A 22,483-nucleotide genomic window follows, 5' to 3' on the forward strand; every position below is an offset into this window, starting at 1 on the left:
TTTCGGGGGCCCCTGCCTACCATCAGGGCTCCCATCCCGAACACCTACCCACCTACGTGCCGTTACCCTGCCTGTATGTCCTTCTCCTGTCTGCTCTCAAGTTTTCCCATCACCTGTGCTCACAGTCACCTGCACACCCTTTCCTTGATGGGGCTGAGCAGTGTGAACACCTGAGACTGCCAGTTGTTACCCCCATGGCTGCCAGTTGTGCCACAGCTGTGACCACACATATGCACTTCCCTGGCAGTACTAAGCAACACATGGAACTGGGAGTGTAAGTGACAGAGGACTTGTAAGCAGGTGGGGGAAGAACATGTGTTCAGGCAGTAAGAGAGGTGTGCAGACAGAGGAAGCTGGTGGCAGTGGGGCTGCCAGAAGTCCCCAGCAGCATCTCAACATAGGATACATTAACACAGGCCCTGTTCACCGCTGCTGTCTGGAAGAACCAGACACCACAGACTCTTCATCTACCTGGGTGAAGAAAAATCTTTCTCGAAGGAAAAAAGCATCTGGCACTACCTGGCTCTGGTTTCTAGACAATGCATATCTAGAGTGGGGGCTATTTTCCTCACAACCATTGCGGAACTTTTGAAGACTAACCATTAGAGAAAGATGACAGGGAAGAGGACATTTCAGAAGATCATCACCCCACAGCACCTTTATTTGTACCATTTTGCATTCTAAACCACTGCCTACCAGCTATATATAGCCCTGCTCACTGTACCTGATTCCTCATCTGATTAAGTGTGCTTGAAGCACACGAAAGCTTATGTTCTGAATAAAACTCTGTTGACCTTAACGGCGCACTTGACTCCTAATTTGTTTTTTCAAAAATCTTATTAGTTATTGTGTCTCTGGTTTGCTTACTGTGAAGAGGCCTGCTGTCAGGTGGAAAGCAAGCAAGCAGGAAAGAAAGAGCAAACCTAGATGGCAAGTGAAACTGCACCTCAGGACATACTGGTGAGGTGTGGGTTACAGTGGCCATGATTTCACATTCTCATAGCAGGCATTGCATTATTGAGCATGGATCACAGTATACAGAACAGCCTTCTCTTCTGAAAAGAAAACTTCAAAGGTTGCTCCAATTGCAAGGTGTCTGTCTGAGCCCAGCTAGTCATGCTGGCCATTCTTGGCAATCTGTTATTGAATAGATTCCACTGACTGCACTGGTAACAAACAGGGAATGCGTTCTACCTGATGTTGGTCATTGAAAGAATTTGCAAAGAGGGAATCAGTGGCAAACTATTCGGTATACAAGTCATATAATGATCTGGATAACCAGGACCCAAGGGGATACTGTGGTTCCTGTATTAATAATCTCCTTTAGTCTTGGACTGGAAGAAAGCAACTTCAGGCTTCAACAGCCAAGGGGTTATTGTGCAAGCTTCTTGACATGGCTCAAGAGAAATTTCACAAGGAACATTCAGGCAATCCAATCAAGGGCATGCCTCACATGCAGATGAGCAGATCTGAACAAGATATGTTCACCTGAGAAGTATGTTTGCAACAAAGTTCTCTGCATGTTGACACTGGACTGGATGGTGAGACAGATGAGATATGCAAGTATGTAGAGAACTATGTGCAAGTCAACCTCTCCAGGCTCACCTCACATTTCAATGGAATTTCAGACTTCCACGGCTGCTGGTCCTTGCTGTGGCTATAATGTCTGGAGCCATCATGTGTAGAGAATATGCACATTGGGATGCTTTTTTAGGTGATGCTTAGAGGTAGGCATAGAAATGTGCCCTGTGATTTGGAAAATTCACATAGTAAACAGATGTTATGCTATAAAAGTCAGCAGAGCTTGGTCTGTAAAGCAAATGTTTCACCTGTTCAAAATCATGATCACGAACAGGTTTCAGTGAGACTGCTTTTCAAAGATATTAACATGGAAATGCTTTACAAGTGACACGCACAATATAATATCGTGACAGGTATTTTCAACATACTAATGAGAATCCAACATGCGCATTTGTACTTGAAAAATATTGTAGCTGTCCAAAAGAATGGATTACTGTTGTTTATGTATATGGATGAAATGCATTATTTGAGGTGCAAAGTGGAAGTGAAGTGATTCTTTCATCGGACAACACGAGCCCTTTTATTTGGTTTCCGCACTCAAAACCCAGTACACCATCTGTATTTTTAGATGGAAGAAAATAGCTTGGCCAAACTACTAATTCTTTCTGCGCTGATAACAGGGACAGACAATTCATCAGAATCTACCCTGAAGGTTGATCCAAGGCTTATTTGTGAGTAAGTAAGCGAATATTTATTTATTGGCTTCTTTGTTTTATTGCATTTATATCCCACCCTCCCCTAATGGGCTCAGGGCAGCTAACAACAGTTAAAAACAGAGTGTTAAAATCGAAGTACAATAAAATCATTAAAACATTTCAACAGTTCATACAATTTAAAACATGTAGTACAGTTCCAGGTTCAGTCCAGTCACTCACCAACATCACTTACCAGTCACTTACCAACATTGTTCATGGTCACAGTTGCAGATTCACCACTCATGGGGAAAAGATTTAATATATCTTGATCTTTTCCTTTGTTCAGAAAAGTGTGACCCAAAAGATGTACAGGCACTGTCACATCTTGGGTGCCTACACTGGAGAGATGCCATTCAACAATGGAATCCTGGCAAAATCCCAAGATATTTGTTCTATCAGATGCGTAGCCATTGAGAGCTGGAAGAGGGGGAAAGCTGTAGTTAAAAGTAATAGCTTCACCAACAGCATGTTGACTATTTACCCTACAAAAAGATGAAACTGACTCAAATTCACACACAGCTTAAAATATATGTAGGATATGTAGGCTATTACCCTACATATACAGGATCTTGCATATAATATATCAGTGCATGAAGAAAAGGGTTATATTAAACCTTTCTCTCTGATGAGTTTGAGACATTTCTCTCTCAGAAAGGCGGAAGCAGCCTTGAATTCCATCCCTTCAGTCTACCTACTCATTCTGTCTAACTTTTGAAACTGTAGACCAGACAAACTTAGCAATAGGAAAACAACATACTATCTTCTATTTTTAAAAGTGTCATCAAGTCTCAGCTGACCGATAGTGGTCCTGGAGGGTCTTCAAGGCAAGAAACATTCAGAGGTGGTTTGCCATTGCCTGCCTCTGCATAGCAACCCTGTAACTTCCTTTGTGATCTCCCATCCAAGTATTAACCAGGGCCAACTCTACTTAGCTTCTGAGATCTGACAAGATCAGGCTAGCCTCAGCCATCCAGGCCAGGAATTTTTGTAAAGTACACATTGTATTAATTTACACAGCATTAACAATGCCAGGTTCTCAGAAGCTTAGCAAAACATTGGCCTAGGAATATACTCACTGTGCATGACATTAGACTTGTAGAATTTGGGGTCATCTCTTTTGACAGTGGAGGGGTTGCTGCAGTACTGTTTGATGTTGTCCTCCAAGTACCAGCTTTTGTTTTCATCAAACACCGCAAAGACGGCATGCTGCTCCTCATCAGCTTTGTTCTGCAAAACAAGACGTGCCCTAGTTGCTGATAGCATGAAGTACGCTTCACTTCATCTTGACTGATGGTTAAAGAACCCAAAAGATGGGCAGAAGGTATCCCAAGATATCCCCTGGAAGAGGAAAGGTTTTTAACTTGTTGCATGGAATAACATTGCAGTCACTCTCTATTCTCACGCTGTGGCTCACTGCATAGCTGTAAAGAAGCTGGAAGTTGATCAGCCACAGAGCTGGACTGTCCACCGTTTACTGCTGTAAATGCTGAATCACTGCTAGATATCCCACCCCCCCCCCCCCGGCTTGAAAGTCATAACATTGCTATCTATCTTGGATTTCACTGACACTGACTCACCAGAAGACAGGATGGTATCTAGATCTGTGATTTAGGCTCAGTAGGACAAAAGTTACACTGCAGCAGCTCTTGTGATCATGACAAAGGGATAAGGGATAAAATTCCAGGTAAAAGGGATAAAATCCCAGTTCGAATTCCAGCTGGTAAGTACATCAATGTGATGCAGCAAATAACCAAAAGAATTGTGGCACCTAAAAGTTTAATCACTTTATGGCAGCATAAAGTCTCATGCTGATAAAGACCAATTTTTCTTCAAAAACCTGCAGAACCACTTTGACTAGAGAGAGTAGTGGAACCAAACTCCATGGGTGGTGATTCCTCTGTCATACCATCTGTAGCTCTAACATCTATTGTTGTCTCAAGGCAGAGAAGGAACAGATCAACAACTAAACTCTGCTGCTCTCTGCCTCACAGTTTGCAATACTTGACTGTACCTGCACTCCCCTCTGATCAAGCGCCCTGCCTTTACAGATCAGAAGAGGTCCAATCAGTCCGGAGGCAATATCCCTTGTCACATCCACAGCACTATGATATAACCTGGTGACACACTGAGGATCTTCTGCTGTGGGACCATCTGTGTCAAGTACCGTCCACTTGTATGTGTATGTTTCTCCTGGTTGGACAATTTTACCATGTGTGCTGTTCTCTGACATAAGCATAAAGAAAACAAGATTATAAGCAAATGGAAGACAGTCTGTATAGTGAAATCACTAACCACAAATTTGTTCAGATTTTTCTACCCTTTTCTGCTATACAGTTTTAATACATCTCCTTTTCTGTAATAACGTGTGAACTTGCTCCAGGCCACAGAATACTGCATGATTTCTGGTATCACAAGTGAGTAAATGGAGTCCATGCTAGCTCTCCTTGTGTTGCATTGCTTCCCTAATTGTCCTTTCCACTTTGATGTCTATTGACTCACTTTATAGTTGCTTTAAACACGCTTGACAGGACTGGCATTTTATGAGACTTGTGGGACTTCTGGGTGGGACTGCCACAGCAATACATAGAAATATTCTACAGCGAAAAAGCAGGAAAGAAATCTAGGCCAAATAATAAAACTACTGACCTTTGGAGTCTGAAGGATAGACAGCTCCTTCTGCCTCTTTTGAAAGTGTTACTCCATGCACATAAATGCTGTAAGGTCGACTGGCCATATTTTTGAATACAATCTGTTTCAAAATGCAGGTGGGGGGGGGAGATGAGTTCAGTATGGCAACAATGCTATTTTGACACAAGATTTTAGAGCTTGGTTAGGGCTACAGCACTGTTTAAAACCCTGCAGACAAAAGCTCCTGTCAAGAAGAAGCCCAATATTAGTACTTGTATCTCGAAAAAAAGGCATTATTGCTCTTGCATGTCATTCACATAGCTTCCAGAGGGTGGAGCTCTTATTTGAAAAAAAGGTGTCTTGTGGCACTTTGGAGACTAACAGATGACTGCGGTGTGAGCATTTCTGGATTAGAGCCCATCAAATGCATGATGTTTGTTCTCAATTGGCAAATATATGTTGGCAAAGAAGAAAAAGAAACACTAGGAGTCTGTGACATTTCTATGCAAGGCTCAAATGTATATAAGATAAGCAAAGCAATTCCCGACAGCATTATGAGATGACTACTACTTTGACTCTTGTTATTTATTACTGATATCAACAAAAAGAGAGGTTAGTGAGTGTACATATACACTCACACAAAAGCCCCATTTACCCAATTCAAATCTACTTGCCAATTAAAGAGAGAGAGACAGTTTGGAGTAGTGGTTAAGTGCATGAATTGTTATCTGGGACGGCCAGGTTTGATTTCCCACTCCTCCACTTGCAGTTGCTGGAATGACCTCAGGTCAGCCATAGCTCTCACAGCCCTACCTACCTCACAGAGTGTCTTTTGTGGGGGAAGAACGTAAAGGAGATTGTAAGTCATTCTGAGACTCTGAGGTTCAGAGTGAAGGGCAGAATATAAATCCAATATCTTCTTCTAAATATACACTTCAGTTCAGTACCATCTTTACCTAATGAACAGTGCCCATAGAACGTCTTAAGTATTTGGCTACTGAACTGCACAGATGAACAGGAAAATTATGTTTGTAGGGCTACCTAGATAGGAAGCTGCATAGCAAAATTAGGAATAACTGCAATTTCCTGTAACTAGGACAACAAATGCTGTGAATTAATGAACTCAGTAAAATGGGACCTTTAAAGCATATTTGATGCTCAGAACTTACACTGATTGTGTCTCTAACCTCTGCTCTGACAACAGGGCCCAAAATTCCACGATCCATTGGCCAGGTACTTTCTGCATGTTTGCTGAAGCTGGCATCTATATACTGCCTGTAAACAGCCTTTTTGTATTTCTTCCCAATGAGATTTGAAAAACTGTCCAGATACAAAGCCCTGTATAGTCTTGAAACATGGAAAAGGGGGGGGGGGGGGGAGGACATCAGTAAAATCTCTCCAGTAGAGATAAAAACCTCTATATAAGCAGTTTGTTACAAACAAATCTACGTAAGACGTGATTATGTACAATACAGTAACTAAGCAAAGGGGTGTGTATAAGTTTCCATAGGGATATATATGGAGCAGCACATATGGTTCTTCTGTACGTGTCACATTACAAGATATAGTCACTTCCTGTCCCAACATACATGCATCAAGATTCTGAGCATTCCACATAGCTTATCCATATGAAGACGCCAGTTTTTACAACTAGATGGAAACTGCATTACGCTATAGTGATGCAATACCACAAAAGTAATCCTACATGAGGTTCTCCCACACCAGCAGTTCCATCCTAAACCCAGTTGTACCCTGTTGGAGTAAGCAATAATATCTGGTGTACACAGAAAGAAAGAGAAGAATCCTGCATGGAGTGGCACAAGAGAAGGCCAGTTAGATCATGGGACTGTCAAATCAGCACCATCTTTCTTGATAAGTGTCATTCATGTCAAGACAGTGTGCGATTGCAATAAAAAAGGCCAATGCCGTGCTGGGAATTATTAGGAAGGGAAATGAAAACAAATCAGCCAGTATCATAATGCCCCTGTATAAATCGATGGTGTGGTCTCATTTGGAATACTGCATACAATTCTGGTCACCGCACCTCAAAAAGGATATTATAGCATTGGAAAAAGTGCAGAAAAGGGCAACTAGAATGATTAAAGGTTTGGAACATTTTCCCTATGAAGAAAGGTTAAAACGCTTGGGGCTCTTCAGCTTGGAGAAACGTCAACTGCGGGGTGACATGATAGAGGTTTACAAGATTAGGCATCGGATGGAGAAAGTAGAGAAAGAAGTCCTTTTCTCCCTTTCTCACAATACAAGGAACTCGTGAGCATTCAATGAAATTGCTGAGCAGTCAGGTTAAAACAGATAAAAGGAAGTACTTCTTCACCCAAAGGGTGATTAACATGTGGAATTCACTGCCACAGGAGGTGGTGGTGGCTACAAGCATAGCCAGCTTTAAGAGGCCATTGTGTGACACGGAGTGTTGGACTGAATGGGCCATTGGCCTGTTCCAACATGGCTTCTCTTATGTTCTTTGTCTGTCTCCAGATTGCTAGTCTTAGGGTAATCTCTTGCTTCTTCTTTGAAGTTCCACAACTCACACCTCTCTCTTGCTCTTGTTACAGATTGTTTGTATAGGCTAAAGAATAATTTTATCTCTTTGAAAGTAACTCAAAAAGGAATAAAAGCAAGTTTTGGAGATAAATGTTTTATCAGAAATAAAGGTGAATTAATTGCAACTGGTGATGTGAGTGAGGATATGTACAGACTTTAATGTCACAGAGAGAAATAACTTTGCAAAGCAGCGTAATCACAAGAATTGTTCCAGATTGTGGCATAGGAGATTGGCTCATAGAGACAGTTATGCAATAAGCCAACTTGAAAGCAAGAATTCAATAAAAGGAATGCTAGTGACCAGATCTGCTGATGCAGACAAGTGTGTGTGCTACATCAAAGCAAAGGAGACTGACCAAGCATGGCACAAGCCAAAGACAGCATTCCCTAGAGCTAATAACAGTGGTATTTGTGGACGCATGAAAACTCAGACACCTAGTGGAAGAAAATATGTGCTAACCTTTACTGATGACTGTACAAAATACACCGTGACCTACCTAGTTAAAGAGAAAAGTAAAAAAAATTAAGGCATACGTGACAATGACCAGTAATAGATTCCAAAGAAAGCTATGAGTAATATTCTGGACTGATAATGGAGGGGAATACATGGTGCGTGACAAATTACTTGGCAGAACAGAGCACCAGTTTATAGTCTCATATATTCTAGAGAACAATAGTATAGCAGAAAGAAAGAACTGCTCTCTCACTGAAGTGTCCAGATGTCTGTTCCTTGAGACAGAGCTACCTGACAAGAATTGGAGAGAAGAAATCAGTAATACTACCATCCTACCTACAAAACAGATTACCTGCTAAGGGTACAACTAGTACACCAAACTCAGCTTGAATCATCTAAGAGTGTTTGGATCAAAATCCTGCACTTACATTTCTAAAGAAAAATGGACCAGGACGGGTCAGAGCAAGAAAAGGCATATTTGTCAAGCTATGCACTAGGATGCAAAGAATACAGAATCCTCAACCCAGAGACAGAAATAGTTCAGATCGGCAATGTGATCTATATCAATGAAAGGGAGAAATCAAACATGGAAAAATACATGTCAGTGAATCTACACCAAAAGAGAAAAATGAAAACACACACACACACACACAAAACAGTGAATCTGAGAAGTGTCAGACATTCAATCAGATCAAATAAAGTAGTATCATCAAGAAAGGTTTCCTATTGAGCAAAAGCAGAAGCTGTACCTGAACCTTCCACATGGGAAAATATAGCAAGAATGTCTCAAAAGTATCAAAAAGAGAAAAGCTGCAGAAGAAGAAACTGAATCCCTAATGAAATATCAAACGTAGACACTTACAGAATTACCACCAGAAAAGAAGGTAGTAAGATGCAAGTGGATCTTCAAAACCAAGCACAATTAAGAAAGATAAATACAAAGACACAAATAAGAATTAGTTTGCTCCAGAGGTGAGACATACTTCAATAAGAATGTTCCTGAACATCCAGCAGCAAGGAAGATGCCTGTGGAGCATCTAGACATAAAGACTGTCTTTCTACATGGAGAGGTAATGGAAGATGTTTACATGGAACAACAACCAGGATCTGAACAATCCAAAGATGAGCAACTTGTGTGTAAACTTCAAAAGAGCATCCATTGGCTGCAAAAGGCTGCTAGACGTTGGCATGAAAAACTCCATCAAATGCTAATCTGTAAAAAGATTTGAACAAGGCAAGGTAGAACATTGTCCACACTAAAAAACAGAGACAGCAAATGGACTTAGATTTTCACTTATGTGGAGAATCTGATTTTATGCTATGAAGACAAAGAGGACAGTGATGAAATAGTTCACCATTTGAATCAAGAAGCAGAAATGAAACAATTAGGAAACATCAACTACTATCTTAGACTGCGGATATAATGAGAGGAAGAGAAAAGCTGTCTTCTAAACCAGAAGCAGAAATTCCTGGAATTTGTTGACTACAAGAACATGAAAGGAGCAAAATCAGCAAGCACTTCTATGGAGACAACTACCTGAAACAGTAAGGAAATAGTGAATTTCTGCCAAACAAGAAGCAACACAGAGAAGCAACTAGAAAACTATCAAAGATAAACTGCCACTGTACTCAAACTTAGTTCTTGCATGTCTTTTATTATCTGTATTTGCTGCTATTCACAGACCTTACCAACTGTGTTATTCCAATCTTAGCTGTACTTATGCATCTTGACTCTAATTAATGGTTAATCCTTCCTGGCAACTAGTCCCCTCCCACCTATATGTAGCACTTGAGGATATCTGTTTCAATGTATCTGAGGAAGTATTCATCTACACATGCTAAGTCTCTCAGTTCTCGTTTACACCCAGAATTAAACTTTGTTGGTCTTAAAAGTGCTATTAGAGTCAATCTTTATTTTATTGCTTCAGACCAACATGGCTACCCACCTGAATCTGTCACATATATGCTCATTGATAGGCCCTAACATCACAACAGCTATGGGTATGTTACCTGAATGGCACTGCACATCTGAAACTAAAGATACCAACAATTGACAATCTCAGAGTAGTGGGATACAAGGATGCAGACTGGGCAAGAGATACTACAGACAGGAAGTTCACCAGTGAACATGTATTCTTCAATGGTGGAGAAGCTGTCAGCTGGAGCAGCAGGAAGCAAGAAACTGTAGCTGTGTCCTCAGCTGAAGCTGAGCATGTGTCTGCATCAGAACCCTGCATATGACTCAAATAGCTACTGAAACTAATGCAAGATTTTGGGACAGATGGACCCCATCCCATACAATTCTCTGAAGACAACCAAAGATGAATAAAACTTACAAAGACTTGCAACAAATTAAACACATAGATATGAAACATCACATAGTAAGAGATATGCATGAAGAAGGGCTTGTTGTAAACCTTAAGAAGATTAATCTTGTGGACTTTGTACACTAGACCCTGAGAAGGGGTGCTGGACTAGGTCTGATGTACAAAGAAGAAAAGAAGAAGAACCCTGCAGAGGCAGCAAACAGAAGTTAGATAGGATAGTGAGGTCAGCACCTTCTTTCCTGATAAGTGTCATCTGTCTCCAGATTGCTACTCCTAGGGCAATAATCTGCTTCTTTTTTGGAGTTTCTCAACTCATTCGCTCATTCTTTATCAGCTATTGAAGAAGCTAGAACTATCTCAGTCTCTGCTTGTCTCTATCAATTATGTTAATTCCTGAATAAAGCTTTCTCTACATTTTAATCCGCTTGTGCAGCTCTGTTGTAAGTTAGTCAGCCAACACCCTTCTAAATCCATTGAAGTCAGTGAGTTTAGAAGGGTGTAACGCTGTTTAGGATGGCACTACAAATGATTTGCTGTTTGGGTGGGAAAAACAAGACGTTGCACACAATTTTTAAAATTCAATTATATTTTTAAAATTAAAAGATATCTTTGGAAGCTGAAATGCTGAAATGGCTATTCTTTGGCTACAACTGCTCCCTGTCCCAGGGGAATACACAGCTCCTCTAAGAGGCTCTTCAAGGACACATATGAACAGAAGTGAATCAGATGTACAAAAGGCCTGGGAATGAGGTGATGGAGAGTTTCTAGGAAAAGAAAGCTACCTCTTCAGTGCTTGGGACAAATGTTACTTCAAAGTTTTAAAATGTCGATCTGCCAGGCATGCTGCATACCCTGTGCTTCTGTTCCTCTTTGGTTTACAGGATACACAGTTCACAGTTTGTTACAGGAATTAATGTTTGAAACCCCCAGGCTCACTTCCTTCTCCCTTTCTCTGTTTCTTTCTTCCCCCTCCACTTTCACTCAACTTGGAAAGTAGTAGTTTCTAAAGCAAACCATAGTCTGTCAGACAGCCATGTTGGTCTGAAGCAATAGAACAAAGCAGTAGACAAATTGCACCTTTAAGAACAACTAAGTTTTATTCAGAAAGTAAGCTTTCATATGCTTATAACTATAATGTATAATAAAAGAGGCAAACTATAATGATGTTATAACCTCTTGAGATACTAATGCCCTCCATTTAAACCTACAACTAATGAAGCCAGAATGACACCCAGATTTATGGCACCTATGACATGTCTGCTTTTTATCACCCTCCACTGTTGTTACATCCCAGTTAACAATACTAACAAACACAGACCCCAATTTGTGATTCTTTTAATCTGCTAAAAACTTTCCTATGACTCTACATACCAACGCACTGTGCACTTTCTCTATATTTAAAGATGGCTTGCCATTCCAATTTTGTCTGATGAAGTCTGCTTAGAGCATGCGAAAGCTTACATTCTGAATAAAACTTAGTTGGTCTTAAAGGTGCATTTGTCTACTGCTTTGTTTCATAGTCTGCCAGTTTGTTTAAATTCCAAAATGAACTATACTTTGTCCACTTGTCTTTAAGTCAAGATTCCAGGCCATGTTTTAATTCTGAGATGAAGAATAAAACACCATTTTTGGTCCAGATTTAATAAACTACAGTTAACTGTGTAATTGTTAAGTATTAATTTCTAAACCACATGGAAGGGAAGGAGGCAGAGGGAGGAATGTGCAATCCAAGGATTTTCCAAGGATTATCCCTGTGGCTTCTTGCTACATGTGAATTACGCTTGACAAATTTCTATAAAAACTAAGATGCTCATTAGCAGAGAGAGAAATTCAAGAGCAAGAGGCTACTTCACAATAATAAAAGATACTTATTTACAAAATTTGACAAAACCCTGTTGTTGCTTTTCCAATACTTTCTCAACGTACCTCACCAACCTTCTGGCATTTAAGTCACAGTGTTCAAATCCTTGGGCACCAGACTCACTACACCCCTCAGGTCCCAAAACATTTCACACATTCACCAATTTACCTATCAACACTCTCAGGGATTTGTGGAGCATAATCCCAGATCACTTCTTCTGCAGCAATGAAATACTCCCACTCTTTAATCATTCGTCTTTCTTTATAGGATAATTTCTTTGTTAGTATATCTAGATTTCCACATTCTTCTATCTTGAGGTAACCATGCATCCCAGCTGGTTTGAAAGACAGAAAGAACCATTATAACTATTAGTCTTTTTCTTTAAAAAGCTGTAACCAGCTTTACTGGCCCACAAAAAAACCAAAACAAAATAATAAAATCCATGTAATACCTTCCTGTTAGGATCAACCAAAGCAACACAAAACATTTTGCAGGGTGAAAAGGTAGCAGTTCATAAGCGACTTTGTAGATAAGTTGCCCTTCACATTACTTTTCAACCTTTTCCCCCATCAAGTTACAGCTGCCTTATGGCCACCCTGTAGGGGTTTCAAGGCAAGACACATTCAGGGGTTGTTTACATTGCTTGCCTCCATGTAATAACACTTATTCTTTGGTGGTCTCCTATCCAAATATTAGCCAGGATCGACCCTTCTTAGCTACCAAGATTTGACAAGATCAGCCTAGCCTGGGCTATCTAGTCAGGGCAGCCTAGTTGGAATAAAATAAGTATGCCTTTTAAATCTGTAATTTAACGATGAAAGATCTGGTCTTTAATGTTCTAGAAATTTCTCAGTTTATCCCACAAGAAAGACTCTATTAGCCCTTTGCTACTCTTTTAGGGCATAAATAACAGCCATGAGCCATAAACTGAATTCTACATTTGTATTATATTTTATAATGTATTTCTTTCTGTGGAATAGGGCCTTTTTAAAAGCATTTATTTATGTATCTTTTCCCACGGTGTTGCATCATGCATGTCTTCAACGTTCTGAAGAAATCTCAAAGAGTTGCTTATTCTTAATGCACAAAACTGCTTGGAGAACCAGTAATTGCTACGGATAAAATGAACCTTCTGGTTTTTTAGTTAATTTAAATAAATTTATGTATCATGAAAACCTCATATGCCTGAAAGAAATAGAAAATAATTATAAATCAATAAACAAAACTATCTTTCATTGTTAGAAAGAAAGGTCATTTGTATTTTTGTCTCATTCATACTATGGTATTACACTAGAATCAATGTGGCCCCCAACAAATATGCTCCTAACCTTCAAACTCATCAACCTAAATTCCTCCTCACCATCTAAAATTGACTAAAGCTTTATTTAGTCAATCTACAGACCAAATCATTTAAGACTGCAGTCCTAATAAATATATTTGTAACTAACACATGAGATGGAAAATCTTTCTGAAATCTTTCCTTATCTGGAATGACCAGTGTAAGTAATACTTCATTAAAGAGTTTAATAGAGGAATTAGTCACATGACTGGGTTTTGGCCACTATGTGACACAGAGTGTTTGAACTAGATAGGTCTGATCCAACATGGTTTCTCTTATGTTTTTATGATTGACTAGACACATGGTAACCACTTGAAATCACTGTGTACACTGGCTCTTTGCTCATGAGAAGCCAGTAGTATAAAGGTACTACTTCACAGAACATCATGCTTTGCACCAGATGCAGTATCAATAGTGCACTGAAGTGCCCTTGCATCACCCAGGTTACAGTAAGCACCAGCAGTCATGGCTGGTCCCACCCACCATATCATTCTACTTTTTGCTTCTGAAAGCAAGATTGACCCTGCCCAGAAGAGTAAATCAATGCTTTTCTCAAATCAAATTGGAAACCAAGAGGCACATTATTCTGCAGCCCAGTTCTTTCTAGCAGGTTTTGTCCAGATGTGATCAACTCACTCTTGCAAAACTTTTACAGACTTTATTAACATCCCAAGGCATTTTCAGAGTACTCACTGCTTCCTGCCATCAGGTGGGATGTGCTTGCTGAAATGGCTCTTACAAGTTATGGATGCAAGGTGAAAACACAGACACATCCCCTTGGGTCACCATGTTGAGCAAATAGCTTAACAAAGGATTGTAAAACAGACAGGAAAGGGACAGTAAACTTTCCCAGGTCCGCAGAGGGGACTGAACCTTCCACAATTAGCCAATTAGGGGGAACTATATAATCCCACCTGACCTACAGCATCTAAAGAACTACAAAACCCATAATTCCAAGCATTTAAAGGTATAGCATTTTCTTCTTCCCACTGAACCAATTCTCTGCCCTCTAGCGCAGGCAGAACCCACATGCTAGAAGAAGGTAGTCCCCTGTACAAGCAACAGTCGTTTCCGACTCTGGGGTGATGTCCCATCACGACATTTTCACAGCAGACTTTTTATAGGGTGGTTTGCCATTGCCTTCCCCAGTCATCTACACTTTACCCCCAGCAAGCTGGGTACTCATTTTACTGACCTCAGAAAGATGGAAGTCTGAGTCAACCTTGAGTGCACATGTTATTCTAGCAGTATTTTACCTCTGTATTTACCTCTGTATTACCATGCTCTGCATCCAAACTCCATCTTGAACCTCAGAACTATCCCTTATTGCTCCTAGCCAAGCCTCTACATGAGGACACCAATACTTCCTCCTAATGGACTACCTTGTTTTGTCTTTTTTACTGGAGAGCCAGTTTGGTATAGTGGTTAAGTGCATGGACTCTTATCTGGGAGAACCAGGTTTGATTCCCCACTCCCCCACTTGCACCTGCTGGAATGGTCTTGGGTCAGCCATAGCTCTTGTAGGAGTTGTCCTTGAAAGGGCAGCTGCTGTAAGAGTCCACTCAACCCCACCTACCTCAGAGGCGGGGGGGAAGGTAAAGGAGATTGTGATCACTCTGAGATTGAGATTCAGAGTATAGGGCAGGATATAAATCTAATCGCCTCCTCCTCCTTCTTCCCCATTAAGTGAGATAACACAATCACTTTGACAGCAGAAACAAATTTACATTTTCTGTTCCTTATGTATATGTGCTGTTGCAGTAGAATTCACAGTTGGTTTGAAGTCCCAGCACCACCACCGCATTTTTTGGCTGGACAGAGATCACAATAAAAAGTTTTCTGGTGCAAAACTAACTAAAGCAGTCATCAACCTATCCTTATGGCTTTGAACATGCTGCTTACAGATGAACCGCTGTTCTCTGTAAAAGCTTTCGCAACTTAGATGAAACCAAGAGTTCTGTATGCTCTCTACTCAAAGGGGAAAAAACCAACAAGCTTGTGGTCAATTGCACAACTGCCTGCTTAATAAAGATTTCCTTGCCTTGCAGATGTTTTTGGACAACAGATGATATTAGCCACTTTCCTGTGCGGCTCACAGACATGTTTGCTGTGGTTGATGCCCCTCCAACAAGGTTGACAGTTGACACTTTGTAGTGGTTTTGATCCAGGGTTTGACCATTGAAATGGATGGAGAAGATCTCTGGTGCAGAACTCATCCCTATCAAATGCCAGCTAATGCGATCATAAGCACACACTTCTACCTCTGAAATAAAAAGGAGAGACACAGAGAGAAAACAAGAGAACTATCTTAAAAATCTGTCAGTCTCAACATGATTCCCTTCTAGAATCTGCAGTGTGAAAAGCTCATTATTTAATGAATGAATAACAGTAGAATGGAAAGTCCCCTTTTGTTTGTTCAATAGATGACCTGCAATAAGGACACTTCTATACTTGCCATGGTTCTCAACCTGGGGAGGGAGACCTAACTCACAAAGAACAGTAACAAACATGACTGACAGCTCTAGATAGAACCAATTCATATAACCAAAGTGATATGTGGAGAATACAGGCTGGAAATATCAGCATAGAGCATTGCAAGTGATGAAACCAGGGCTTTTTTTGTAGCAGGAACTCCTTTGCATATTAGGCCACACACCCCTGATGTAGCCAATCCTCCTGGAGCTTACAGAAGGCCCTGCACTAATAGCCCTGTAAGCTCTTGGAGGATTGCCTACATCAGGGGTGTGTGGCCGAATATGCAAAAGAGTTTCTGCCACAAAAAAAGCCCTGTATGAAATTGTTTTGCTTCATCATGTAGCCAGCTCAGCTGATATTTAGAGGTGGTACCACTTAATCACCTCCAGTACAGTAATTACAGTTAAATGAAGCATGGAGAATAAGTCTGATTCACTGATTAGCAGTCTATGAGTAGCTATTAGCCATAATAGCTAAATGAAACCTTTGCTTTTAGAGACATAATTCTTCTGATTACTAAATGATTGAGACGAATAACACCAAATTATATTTCCTCTTTGCTTTGCTTTATCTGCATCCAGAGGATGGTATCTATGGAAAAAGAATGCTAGTCAGTTCCTGCTACACAATTCTTACACTCTTATGTTTAGGAGCTCTGCGCTAGGATTATTAATGCAAAATAAGTTGCAAACTAACTTCATGGAGACAATTCCCATGACTACCTCAACACGTTAAGTAGAGATCCCCACAACCCACGTTTTTCTGCTTCTCAGTATGATTCTGTGAATTGGTTCTGGCTGTTTAGAACGCTAATCTACTCCAGCCACATTTTATAGACACTGAGTTATGTGAACTGGCCATCACTCTGGAAGGATGGTCCATCCTTTTATAAAGGGAAGGAAGAAAGGTAGGAAGACCTGTGTCTCTTATAGTGCAATCCTTTGCATGCTCATTAAGAAAGAAGTCAAACTTTGTTCTGTTTGGCTATTCCCATATAAGTTTGCATAGAATTGTAGCACCACCACCAATAACCCACATAGTGTGGTTTGCAGAGGAGTGTATAAATCCTAACGCTGCATATACAGCACTTCCCCATCGTTTAAACATTCTAGAAAACTGCAACAGAAACAGAATTTCTGCTTTCTCTGGTTCTGTTTTAATGTACAATGCACATGCTTGAAGAGCACCATGAGTCCCACAAAACTTCTGGAACTCATGGAAATATTTGAAGTACAAATTGGAAAATAAAAATACAAATTAATTACATCAAGTGTATCTCAGCTTTCCTTGCTCTGTCAGACAAGCTCATGCAGTACCTGGAAGAGTTCCATTAGCATAACCATTGATGGTGTACATGAGAGACGTAACTTTTTGCCAGCTTTTGCTTTCATCAAATACAGCAAACATCAACACATATTCCCGGTCAAACAATTTCTGTGTTCCATTTTCATATAAACTTCCTAGAAGAGAGTGGGGAAAGGGTATCGATCAAAAAGAAACTTTTAAAAAATCAAATAGGAACAGATAATGAACACTCTAGTATGTTCCTCCCAGGGTGACATAATTCAGGTTTTTCACACCCCAGTCTCTCCTTCGCTAGCCAAAGATTAGGAAGGGTTAGCTTTTAATTTGTTTCTTTGTTAATGTTTGTTTCCTGTCTTTCTGCAGGGAACTTAGAATTGCATATGTGACACTCCCATGAGATTCCCAGTAATATCCAGACATATTTTCTATCAACTATGGCTTAGACAGCTTCAGAAGATTCCCTAGTTCCAACATTGAGCTTACATTGAATTGTCATTGTTAAATAGAATCCTATTTTTAAAAGCAATTGTATACCATTGTTCTTAATAGTGCAAAGACAGCCTAGTTTGATGAGAGTTGTTTGAAAACCCAATGACAAATGGGGGCATTGCATTCAATCTTAGTTGCTTCGCTGGGGTCATTTTTAAAAAGTTATCAAACCATTTATTCCATGCCTAATTTGCAGAAGTTATACTCACCTGGGAGGGGCTGAAGCCGCACCTCCCAGTGCAGAAACTATGGTTCCCAATTCCAAATACTGGTGGAAACAACCTGAAATTTTGTTATTGTAATTTTTTTTTATGACAGCAGTTTGTTTTATTTTTGTTTTTTCAAGGATTCTATTGTATTTGAATTTGGGAGCTGTCATGAATGCTGTGTTTCAGCAGAAAGGGAGGCCAAACATGTTAATACTAAAATTATTTTTTTAGATATTAGCAGAAAACATATAAATGCAGATAATAAATGTATAGTAGGCTTGCCAGCCTCTAGGTGACGGCTGGAGATCTCCTGAAATTACAACTGGTCTCCGGTCAACAGAGATCAGTTCCCCTAGAGAAAGCTGCACTTTGAAAGTTGGTCTCTATGGCATTAAAAAAAGGGTAAAGGTAGTCCCCTGTGCAAGCACCAGTCATTTCTGACTCTGGGGTGACGTCGCATCACGACATTTTCATGGCAGACTTTTTAATGGGCTGCCTTCCCCAGTCATCTACACTTCCCCCCCCCCCCCAGCAAACTGGGTACTCATTATACTGACCTCAGAAGGATGGAAGGCTGAGTCAACCTTGAGCTGGCTACCTGAACCCAGCTTCTGCTGGGGTCAAACTCAGGTCGTGAGCAGAGAGCTCGGACTGCAGTACTGCAGTTTTACCACTCTGCACCATGGGGCTCCTTCTATGGCATTACACCCTGCTAAAGTCTATCCCCTCCCCAAACCCGACTGTCCCCAGGCTCCACCTACCAAATCTCCAGGAATTTCTCAGTCCAAAATTGGCAACCTTAAGATACAAATAAGCCTCAGTTATAACATCTTGTGATTTCATCAGGTTTAAAGTATGTGATTACCTTCTTTACATATCAGCAAGGCACCAATAAGGCCAGAGTTAAAGTCCTGTACCATGTTTTCATGTGAGTAGTAGGTATAGGTGAGACAGGCGGGGTCAGCTTTTCGAGGACCAGTTTCTGCAGTGATTGCCCACACATACTTATAAGTCTGGCCTGAAGGCACAGCATCATCCAGTGTCTCTATAGGTGATGTTCTGTCAGAATATGAGGCACCTTAAGCCAGTGGAGATAGGAAATAGTAAATATTTGATATCCTAATAGATAGTCATATACCAATAAGGCTTTTATAAGATCTTTATAACAAAGAGGATATTTAACTTTTACCATAAATAATAAACAAACACCTCTACACACACATACTGTTCCTGGAGCTATTAACACAGACAACATACTCTGCAAGCTTGAATTGACTTTTCTTATTTCTCCTCAGACAGTAAAAATGAGAATAGATTTAGTCTCTCTCTCACACAGCTTCATTTGTCTTCTTCTTTTTGCTCAGAGGTGTATGAGTATATACTGTACATGAAATTTATTCCCAAATAGGCCTATTAATGTATTTGGTATTGCCGTGTGAACAAAGAAAACTGTGAACCTTTTCAGATCATGGTCTTTCTCCTCTGCTGCTGTGCTGACAAAATTCATGATGTGTTTTTTTTTTTTAATGAATGTTATGTGGAAGAGCATCTATGTGCTTGAATGGCAGGGAATCTAATTCTAGTTTTAATGGAGCAGAAATCTCATTTCAAACACAAACATCAAAATCAAACAGCATGACAGCAGTGTTTAGAAGGGGACTTGGATATTCTGACACAGCAACTTGGATTGAATGCTGTCCTGATACCTAGTTTTCTGTGCAGTGGATTGTAGCCCTGCCACTGGGATATGCTCATGAAAGAAGGTATCATGGTACCCAGAAAGAAAGAAAAAAAATCTGGGGTGAGAAGGGGGTACATACTTCCTGCATTTCTATTTTATAGCAAAACCAGCTTAAGTGTGTCCACTTTTAATTTTCCAGATAACCTGAGGTCATACAAGAGCCTGAGGAAAACTTTAGGTTCACAAGACTGGATACCTCCTCTTGGACAGACATAAATGAATCTATCTTTTCAGTAGATTTCTTTCACTGGCTGTCCTATACCACTTGGTCAGCTCCCTTAATCCCTCAGCAGCATAAATAAATGTTATTATTATTATCTTTGGAGGTGATATGAGGGTGGCAGGTGAGAAAGTCCCATTCTATAAGCATAATTCTCTAAATCACACTCATCTGATCTAATTTGTCTAACCCTGGCAGGTGATGAGGTCAGGTGTATGGAATGTCCAGCCATTTTCAGAGAGCCGTGAGATGCAGCGGCTCATTTCCATGCCTTCCAACGTTTTCCAGAAGAATGATGTTGTATGCAGTGGATGAATAATATCTCTCCTTTAGGTAGTTCACTGTAGCATGTGTGTCCACAGACACAATTTTTAAACCTCTTCAAGAGGAGTGGGGGATTGTGGCTCAGTGGTAGAGAAGAGGGGCCATGACTCACTGACAGAGCATCCTCCTGGCATGCAGAAAGTCCCAAGTACAATCCCAAACATCTCTAGTTTAAAAGGATGAGGCAGTAGGTGAAGTGAAAGGCCTCTACCAGAGACCCTGGAAAGTCGTTGCCAGTCTGAGCAGACACTATCGACTTTGATGGACCAATGACCTAATTCAGTATAAGGTAGCTTCTTGTGTTCATAGCTAGGAACTAAATAGGGATAGTGGTTTGTCAGGGACAGCTACCTGAAAATTGGAACTCTGGATGGTAAACCAAGATAGCTGGATCTACCACCCATTCTTCATTCCCCCTTGCCTGCTGTTAAGCTCCATGGGAAGGTCTATATGTTATTCATAGATTTATTTATTATATTTATATCCCACCCTCCCCTAACAGGCTCAGTTCTTCTTGTATTAGCATCAAGCACTCAACAAAAGAAATGGGTTTTTTTAATGTCATTCCAGTCAAACACTAAGTAAACAGCACACAAGCAAGGCAAGCTAATGGACAGATGCTGAGTACATAAACAGTCCCAAATCAGATCCAAAGTTCAGAGGGATCAGGAGGCCACTGTGGTTTACCTGATTATTTTTTACTGCCTTCCTTCTCTACCATATACTTGAGGCAGCTAACTTGCTGTAGGATTGCCAACTGAGATAAAATTGCCAGATTTTTTACACTAATGTCAAGATTTTGTTTGTTAGAACAGGAGGACCAGAGGTCCCTATGAGTATCTTATAAAGGCAGCACCATTCACTTATTAAGTCTTATTTCTTTTTTTTCTCACATGACATTCATAGGCTCTCTCACATTATCTATTCAAATGTTGTGAACATGAGATAAATAGATATTACACTGGAATTACAAGTGCAGGGGGGAGAGACTCCATTCCAATCAACAGTTACAGAAGGGGACCAGAACATCTCACAGCACTTACCTTCTGATTGTTTGCTGTATGATATACCTTGTGGATGAATGCTCAGTGGTTTGTTTGCCATGTTTTTAAAATGAACGATGAGAGTATCTCCCACTTCAGCATGTAGTGTTGGCCCCAGAAGCCCTACAAAAATGCAATGCTTTTTTAAACAAGAAAAAACTTGAATAACAAAATGGCACTTCTTGGCAAAGGAGATTTGGCCTCCCCTGGTTGGGGATGGTATTATAATACAGGAAGCAAAGCATATGTACTTTGGCTAGCAGGATATACCATCATCCTACCACAGATCTTAAAAGCAAGGAAAGTTAAGCACCAAACATAGTTTGTACCATTACACCCAGGGCTTTTCTTGTAGCAAGAGCTCATTTAAATATTAGGCCACTCCCCTTGACATCACCATGGTTTCACACAGGGCTTTTTTGATGAAAAAGCCCAGCAGGAACTCATTTGCATATTAGGCCACACCCCCTGACACCAAGCCAGCCAGAACTGTGTTCCTGCTTTTAAAAAAAAAGCCCTGATAACGTCTGTCAATAAATCTATTCAACCAGTTCATGTGGCAGGAATCTTTACAGCATTTTATGTCTTGTTAGAAGTAACCATTAAAACAAATCAGCATCTGCTGCTTTGATCATATCAGCCCATCACAGAATAAGGAAAAGAAGACTGGGATACAACATGTTCATGAATTACTACAGTTCCCTTCTTACCCTGAAACTGTGAAGAGCTTCAAATGGGTATGCTGTGAAAAGTACACCACCCCTCATGTGTATCCCCTCATAAAGTTTATTCTTATAACTGTATATCTTGTACATTTCAATGGGATGAGGTAGTTTTCACGAAGTACCAGGGTTTTTTTTTAAAGAAAAAGTCCAGCGGGAACTCATTTGCATATTAGGCCACACCTCCTGATGCCAAGCTAGCTGGAACTGCATTCCTGCTCAAAAAAAGCCTTTCAAAGTACACTCATTCACCTCTCCCACATGCATATTCCGATGGCTGAAACTTTAAGGAAAGGCATATGTGCCAAAACCCCTGGAAAAATACAGAAGCAAAAGAAGGAAGTTCCATCCCAGTCAGTTTGGCACATGCAATTAAGTTGAGACCTGCTTCTTTAAACAGATCAAGATGGGTAGCCATGTTAGTACACTGTAGCAGTAGAAAAGAGCCAGAGTCCAGTACACTAACTAAAGACTAACAAAAAATTGTGGCAGGGTATGAACTTTTGTG

At 40.4% G+C, this 22,483-nt stretch overlaps 1 protein-coding gene across 1 annotated transcript in view; it reads right to left on the reverse strand.

The window, feature by feature from the left end:
• Window positions 1-22,483, reverse strand: part of F5 (coagulation factor V) — a 53,109-nt gene that overhangs the window by 23,049 nt on the left and 7,577 nt on the right. The window contains exons 3-12 of the mRNA XM_060234621.1: window positions 21,254-21,376; window positions 18,791-19,003; window positions 17,239-17,382; window positions 15,489-15,710; window positions 12,277-12,442; window positions 6,074-6,251; window positions 4,923-5,025; window positions 4,288-4,499; window positions 3,353-3,503; window positions 2,481-2,693 (exon numbers count right to left, since the gene is read on the reverse strand). Of these exons, the coding sequence (XP_060090604.1) occupies window positions 2,481-2,693; window positions 3,353-3,503; window positions 4,288-4,499; window positions 4,923-5,025; window positions 6,074-6,251; window positions 12,277-12,442; window positions 15,489-15,710; window positions 17,239-17,382; window positions 18,791-19,003; window positions 21,254-21,376 (1,725 nt within the window). The remainder of the gene's footprint in view (window positions 1-2,480; window positions 2,694-3,352; window positions 3,504-4,287; window positions 4,500-4,922; window positions 5,026-6,073; window positions 6,252-12,276; window positions 12,443-15,488; window positions 15,711-17,238; window positions 17,383-18,790; window positions 19,004-21,253; window positions 21,377-22,483) is intronic.

Source organism: Heteronotia binoei, chromosome 3 (assembly GCF_032191835.1).
Source record: "Heteronotia binoei isolate CCM8104 ecotype False Entrance Well chromosome 3, APGP_CSIRO_Hbin_v1, whole genome shotgun sequence".
Lineage (NCBI taxonomy): Eukaryota > Metazoa > Chordata > Lepidosauria > Squamata > Gekkonidae > Heteronotia > Heteronotia binoei.